General features: G+C 35.7%; 1 protein-coding gene across 2 annotated transcripts; it reads left to right on the forward strand.

Moving 5' to 3' along the window:
• The first annotated feature begins 6,003 nt into the window (after positions 1-6,003).
• Positions 6,004-7,008, forward strand: LOC104107937 (uncharacterized). Of its 2 annotated transcripts, none has more exons than XM_009616867.4 (2): positions 6,004-6,144; positions 6,316-7,008. In XM_009616867.4, the coding sequence occupies exon 2, from the start codon at positions 6,335-6,337 to the stop codon at positions 6,866-6,868; it is 534 nt and encodes a 177-aa protein (XP_009615162.1). In that variant the 5' UTR covers positions 6,004-6,144; positions 6,316-6,334; the 3' UTR covers positions 6,869-7,008. The 2 variants fall into 2 exon arrangements, with proteins under 2 accessions (XP_009615162.1, XP_009615161.1); XM_009616866.4 differs by having other exon boundaries at positions 6,088-6,228.
• Positions 7,009-8,054: the final 1,046 nt, after the last annotated feature.

The raw sequence follows: 8,054 nt of genomic DNA on the forward strand, positions 1-8,054 counted from the left end.
CCGGATTTGAAGAAGAATCTCATCTCTGTGGGAGCCCTAGAATCAAAAGGGTTCAAAATCATTGCAGAAAATGGAGTGATGAGAATATGCTCCGGTGCACTAGTGGTAATGAAGGCCAATCGGAAAAACAATAACATGTACCGCTATCGTGGTAGTACAGTTATTGGGATAGCAACAGTGACATCCAGTGATGACAAAGAGGCAGAAGCAACCAGGCTATGGCACGTGCGCTTGGGACATGCTGGAGGGAAATCCTTGAAAGCTCTATCTAATCAAGGATTGTTAAAAGGCGTAAAGACTTGCAACTTGGAGTTTTGCGAGTATTGTGTCAAAGGGAAACAGACAAGGGTTAAATTTGGTACAACGATCCATAATACTAAAGGCATTTTGGATTATGTACACTCTGATGTTGGGGGTTCTTCCAAAACACCTTCATTGGGTGGGAAGCACTATTTTATAACCTTTGTTGATGATTTTTCCCGAAAGAGGATGGGTGTATACAATGAAGAGGAAAGATGAAGTGTTGGGAATTTTTCTCAAATGGAAGACAATGGTGGAGAATCAAACAGGCAGGAGGATCAAGTGTATTCGCACAGACAATGGAGGTGAATACAAAAATGATCATTTCAATAAGGTCTGTGAAAATGATGGCATCATCCGACACTTCACTGTCAGACATACACCACAACAGAATGGAGTGGCAGAACGTATGAACCGGACTTTACTGGAGAAGGTACGATGTATGTTGTCCAATGCTGGCTTGGGCAAAGAATTTTGGGCTGAGGCAATTACATATGCATGCCACCTCATTAATCGTCTACCATCTGTTGCTATTGATGGCAAGAAACCATTTGAAAAATAGTATGGAAAACCTGCTGTAGATTATGACTCTTTGCACATGTTTGGCTCAATTGTATACTATCATGTGAAAGAGTCAAAATTGGATCCGAGAGCAAAGAAGGCTATATTTATGGGGATTACTTCTGGAGTCAAAGGATACCGCTTATGGTGTCCAGAGACAAGGAATATTATATTCAGCAGAGATGTTACCTTTGATGAATCTGCCATAACAGATAAGGTGACAGTTGAAGATGTCAAACAAACTGGTGGTGCATCAAAGCAGGTGGAGTTTGAGGGAAAATTTATTTTTCCTACACAAGAAGCAGAGGAGGAAACTCATGAAGATTACCCTCTGGAAGAAGAGCCAGTAGAGAGGGAGATTCCAACTCAGGAACCTCGACAACAACTTGAATTAATAGCAACCAGCAGGCCAAAAAGGACAATAACGAAACCTGTTCGTCTCATAGAGACGGTTGCTTGTGCAACCTCAATTGTAGCTGATGGTGTTCCTACCACTTATAAAGACGCAATCCAAAGTTCAAAAGAAGATAAGTGGAGGATTTCCATGAATGAAGAAATGCAGTCCCTTCATCAGAATAATACATGGAAATTGGCCAATCTCCCGAAGAGAAAGAAAACAATTGGGTGCAAATGGGTATTTGCAAAGAAAGAAGGATTTCCTAACCAAGAAGATGTTCGCTACAAAGCAAGATTGGTGGCCAAAGGATATGCTCAGAAGGAGGGAATTGATTACAATGAAGTATTTTTTCCAGTTATAAAATATTCCTCCATTAGAATTATATTGGCTTTGGTAGCACAGTTGGATTTGGAACTAGTTCAGATGGATGTAAAAACTGCGTTTTTACATGGAAACTTGGAGGAGGAAATCTACATGAATCAGCCAGAAGGATTCAAAGTTGCTGGAAAAGAAAATATGGTATGCAAACTTGAAAAATCATTGTACGGATTGAAACAATCTTCTAGACAATGGTACAAGCGATTTGACAAGTTTATGTTGCGGCAAGGGTACAAGAGAAGCAAATACGATCATTGTATGTATTTGCGCAAACTTAATGATGGTTCCTTTGTATATCTTCTCCTATATGTTGATGATATGTTGATAACTTCCAAGAATTCGGAAGAAATTGATAAGTTGAAGATTCAACTGAAGGAGGAGTTCGAGATGAAGGATCTGGGTGAGGCAAAGAAAATTCTTGGCATGGAGATAATAAGAGATAGACGTTCAAAGAAACTCTGTTTATCTCAGAAAGAATATTTGAAGAGAGTACTACAGCGTTTTGGCATAGATAAGAAGACTAAGCCAATTAGTACGCCACTTGCTCCCCATTTTAAGCTAAGTACTACTATGTCGCCAAAGGATGAAACTGAACAGGAGTATATGTCAAGGGTACCATACGCAAATGCTGTTGGTAGCTTGATGTATGCAATGGTTTGTACGAGACCTGACATTTCACAAGCCGTTGGAGTTATTAGCAGATATATGCATAATCCAGGAAAGGAGCATTGGCAAGCTGTGAAATGGATTCTACGGTATATTCATAGTACTGTAGATGTTGGGTTAGTTTTTGAGCAGGAAGGCAATTGGTCTGTAGTTGGATATTGTGACTCAGATTTTGCGGGTGATCTGGACAAACGAAGGTCAACTACTGGTTATGTGTTTACTTTTGCAAAGGCACCAGTTAGTTGGAAGTCTACTTTGCAGTCAACAGTTGCTTTGTCTACAACAGAGGCAGAGTACATGGCTATTACAGAGGCTGTGAAGGAGGCAATTTGGCTTCAGGGGTTGCTAAAGGAGCTTGGTATTGAACAAAAAAATATTACAATTTTTTGTGATAGTCAAAGTGCTATTCAATTAGCGAAGAACCAAGTTTATCATGCAAGGACGAAGCACATTGATGTTCGGTATCATTTCGTACGAGAAATTATAGAAGAAGGTAGAGTCACGGTGAAGAAAATTCATACTACGGAGAACCCTGCTGATATGCTGACAAAAGTGGTGACTGCGGTCAAGTTTCAACATTGTTTGGATTTGATCAACATTGTTGAACACTAAAGATTGAAGATGAAGACACAATCAAAATTTGTTATTGAGAGAAAATTGAAGATGTGGAATTTTGCCAAGGTGGAGATTTGTTGAAATTGTCAAAAGTCCCACATCGGTGGATGACAATTTTGAATGGGAATTTCACCCTATAAAAGGAGGCTTAATGTTTAGGATTTAAATACACCTCTCATTTGCCTTTTTATCTTCTTAAGGCATTTGTATCTTCTCTCTTTAGTATTATTTCACTTGTAATTTTGGAGTGGAATAAAATATTGATTGTGTCCGAGGAAGTAGGCAAATTTGGCCGAACCTCGTAAATTCTGGTGTTCTTTTATTGTTGTCTTATTGTCTTATTTATTATTTAGTGGTTGTCATAATTTTTGGTATAGTAGTTGTGACTCATTCACACTATACACATTTGGCTTCCGCAACATTGCATACTTTCTTTTTCCTTTCTTTTGGTGTTTTTTTTTTCGCTCTTATACTTGCCTGCAGTCCAAAAATAGATAATTTTCCTGTTCATTTCTCGTGTGTGCATTGATACATGCTATGCAGCTGCAATCAATTACACTTGTAATGGAAGCATATTCCATTTGCAAAAGAAAGAAAATGAAACTTTATTCCTTGTTATCGTTTTTCCCTTTTCCAAAACACTAAGTTTGTTTTTCAGATTAATATTTAAATAAATAAATGAAATAGTTTATTGAACAATCATTATGTTCATTTGAGATAAACGCAAATTGCATTCGAATCAAGCAAGTTGCTACAAGTTGTATAAGGAAATTGACGTACGTAAAATTGGAAACAAAATCATCAATTTTAAGAAATGGTATCCCATTATTAACATTACTTTTCCTTCTCTGTGTCGTTTTATTTACTTTTCTCTCTCTTTCTTTTCCTTCTCAAGTAAGCAATAAAAATAATACTCTGATTCGATTTTTAATTAATTATTAAGAAATCTCAACAGTACTTAATGGTGGAAAATCATCTTAGTCATTAAAAATAAACATAGTATTTTCTTTTCTATAACTCCTTTTTCTTTTACAAAATAAAAGCCAAGAACAAAAATATGTCGAATAATTTTATTTTTCCAGCTTAATTTGCCAGAGTTCATTAAGACCGGGTCATAAACCTTGTTTGCAACAAAAAGGAAATGCCTTTTTCTTTGTTACAAATTAAAAGTACAAAAACGTGTAAAAAGAAAGATGTGGCTAGTTAGTGAAGTGTGAACCCTATGATTAAAGTCTAAGTTTAAATCACATCACATTAATACATAATATAGGAGTAATAGACAGCGCCACATTATTTTCACATTAGGATCTTTTTATTTTTAATAATTTTTCTTATTACAGATTGGCCGTCCATGTCTGTGGTCCAGACGTGGTGGATTCTTATTCGTTATAGAGTTTTAAATAAAGGTAAGAAAACTTCCCAATATTACAAAATCATTATCATAAAGAATAAGGTGGAAAATGAAGATTTGTTTCCAAATATAGGTAATGCCCACGGTGCCAATCTATTATTTCCTTCTCTCATTTTATGTGATCTTATTTGATTGAGCATAAAAATTTAGAAATAAAAAGCTTTGTTTTTTGAAATTTCTAATATTAAGTATGCTAACATATATTATAACATTTGTACGACTACAAAAACTTATAATTAATAATAAAATAAGAATTTAAATTAAATTATTTTTAAAATTAAAAAGAGATCAACATTTTTTTTAAAAAGGAGTATATGCTGTCTGTAGGGGTGTCAATGGATATTCAAAAATCAACTAAACCGACCGAACCATACTGCACCGAACCGATTTTTAGGTTTCTTTTTAAGAAACCGTAGGTTTTTATATAAATCTATAACCGCACCGATAATTATGGTAGATTTTTTATTTTATAAAAATAAATCTAAAAAATACCGCACCGTACCGAATAAATTTTACATGTGGAAAATATATTTATCTAGTAAGTTTAAAAATAATAATGCATTAAATTTTTCTTTGGGCCTTGAAATTATGAAAACTATTACAAGCCAACAAGTAATTAAACTCAAAATACTAATTCCTAAAACCTATTATGCTACTTCTACTTAAACTAAGTTATTTCAAGTATCTTTATTAGCAAAATACAAAGTATTTTAGCGATTATGAGTAGCAAACTACAATGTATTGAATATGTTTCCTTTCATATAATTTAGATTTATCTTTTTGAATATTTAATCTTCTATAGACTTTATTCTTGAGTCCCAACCTGATTATTATCTTTCCACTCGTGTGATTTATATTTTTTTTGCCTTTGCTTGGTTTCTTTTACGTTGTTGTAGAATAGTTGATGGATCTATACTCTAGCCATCTTTCATTTTTTTTAATTTATCACCCTTTAAACAGTAAAAATGTCTAGAGAGTTTTGCTAAGTCCTATAAAAGAACGTATGTTATTGCATTTTACTTTTACTTGTGAATTTTACGTGATATTTTAAAAAATACCGAAAATTAACCGAACCGTACCGATACCGAAGAGAAACCGACATGATTGGGACGGTTTCGAAAAGTCTAATTTTGGTTATACATAATAGAATAATCGAAAATTGATATGATATAAATTTTATAAAATAACCGGCCGAACCGAACCATTACACCCCTAGCTGTCTGAACTAAATTGAGAGCGTACTATGGTGGATTCTTAATCGTTAAAGACTTTTGATTTTAAATTAAGGTAAGAAATTTCCAAAGATTATAAAAAATCACAATTGATAAGGAAAATTGGTGGAAAATGAGATTTGTTTCCAAACATAGGTAATGCCCAGCTGGCAATCTATTAAATATACGGCCTGAAATTAATTGACAGCACAATCGCTGACGTGGATTCTCCAAATTCCCACTTAATCATTGAGATTTGAGAGAGTTTTCCTCCTTTTTAGCCTCCGCCCCTTATTTCATTTCTCACTCTTCCTAAAAAAAAAAGCTCTCAGAAAAAAGAAAAAAGCCATCCTTTTGTCTATTTCAGAATTTAGTACAAAATTGATTCTCTTTTTGTTCTGTGTGTATATGAAATTCGTTGTAACGAATCAGAATTACAGAGACTGATTGAGAAGCTGGAGCTTGTTTGTGTTTTCTGATATGTCTTTCATGGCTACCTTTTTTGTTCCTGAGGAAACAAAGGAAGAAGAAGGCGCGTGGGAAAAAGAAAGATAACAGCCAAGACATCTTCTTCTACTAATTCTTAGTCTCCGAAATAAGCAGAAGTAGAGCAAATAACTATGAACTTTTATAGTTTTTCTGTATCTATATAATTAACCACATCTCTGTTTCGATCTTTACTGCTGCTGGTAATTGTTTTGCTTTTTTGAACTTTTCTGTTTGTTAATATAAAAAAATTGGTTTTGACGGTAAATTTTGTTTTTTTCTTCCTTCAGTTTGACGGTAAACGAAACGATGTCGACGACGGTAATCAGCGAATCGGTGGTGATGAACGCTGCGGCGGAGGCACAAACGGTAACGGCAAAACTAACGGCGCAAACAATCGAGGTGGACTTCGCGACGTGCGAATGCTGCGGATTGACGGAGGAATGTACTCTGCCTTATATACAGACGATTCGTGAACGGTATCAAGGGAAATGGATATGCGGATTGTGTGCAGAGGCAGTGAAAGATGAGATGATACGATGCAAAAGGCTGATCAATACGGAGGAGGCGTTGACACGTCACCTCAATTTCTGTAAGAAGTTCAGTTCGTCAAGTCCTCCGCCGGTGGATCCGACGGTTCACTTGATCGCCGCCATGAGGCAGCTGCTGAGGAAGAGTTTGGATTCGCCTAAATTGCTTAGGTCAATGCCCTGTAGTCCGACGAGGAACGGTAGAGAGATGAAGCCTAACGTGTTGGTTCGAACGGAGAGTTGTATTCCTACACTCTCTTTGGTGGAATCTGCTGCTTATCATGCCATGGAAATGGATCAAAATTGTGGATGAAGGCGGTAATTGTAATTTCTAGCTTTATTTTCAACTCCCAAGAAAGAAATAATTAGTGCTTAATTTGACCAAAGTGTAAACAGAATAGGACTAGAACTATTTACCAGTTGTGATGGAATGGGAATAGTATTTGCTCTAAATTTGCGTGATTGAAGTTTGAATTCTGTTTACTCAACAGATTTTACAATTTCGATTTGCCATCTTAGTATGCACCTGTAAATATATATTAGCAAAAGGTATGTTCTGATGGATAGGCTGCTATATATTTATTTGGCAATTAGACACCATAAAATGTCTTATTTTATGGAAATATTTTCACCTCTTTGTGAACTAGCTACGACTTCATTGGTTTTATCAATTATGCAAAGATATATTTAACGGACAATGCTTGCATTGCTACATATAACATGAGAAGCAATGTTGAAGGGTGCTTTTGAACTGTGGTTTACTCAGAACCACAATTCAAACCCGTGAAAACATTCTCCTTCCTGCAGAAATGCAAGGTAAGGTCCGGCCCTTTCTCGTACCATGCGTATAGCGAGAACTTAGTGCAACCGACTGTCCTTCAAGAAATCATATTTTGAAAGTTCACGAGGATTAAGTAAGAATAAACATCTCTCTCTTCGTCTAATTCTGGGGTATCAAATTAGCTGAAAAAAGTTATCTTCTCCCTAATTGTAGATAAGAGACCTAGAAGAAGAAAGCTTCTGGCTTTTTCTGGCTTATGGAGGATAGCAGAGGAAGTATAAATTAGGTACCAAGAACCCAAAATTGAGAAAATGACAATGTCATATTACTACATGTGACTTCCCCATGTACAAAATAGTGAAGAAATTTTGGCGGATGAGGTGCGGAGGTTCTGGCTTTGAGACAGAACTGAATGGGCGTTCCGTTAGCTAATTGATGTCAATCGGAAGTACCATTGTGGGCCTAAACAACCTCTTGGTTGTGACGCTCTTATGTGTGAACGATATCTCTATACCCTTAACTATAGATCTTTTATTCAAATTTCGAAAATGAAGAAATTTATGATAGGAAGTACTTCCTCTCTAATTGACCCTATACGACTCGAACCTTAATAAGTTCAACGGGTATGTTTTGAACACGGGATTATGTATATGTAGATTTTATATATATATATAGGAGTGAGGGAGGGCCATTTGTCTGCTAGTGATGAAGATATTGA

Source organism: Nicotiana tomentosiformis, chromosome 3 (assembly GCF_000390325.3).
Source record: "Nicotiana tomentosiformis chromosome 3, ASM39032v3, whole genome shotgun sequence".
In the NCBI taxonomy this organism is placed as follows: Eukaryota; Viridiplantae; Streptophyta; class Magnoliopsida; order Solanales; family Solanaceae; genus Nicotiana; species Nicotiana tomentosiformis.

What these genes read in the sequence shown, in the direction of transcription:
- LOC104107937 (XM_009616867.4), top strand. Translation starts at nt 6,335, where the DNA reads ATGTCGACGACGGTAATCAGCGAATCGGTGGTGATGAACGCTGCGGCG.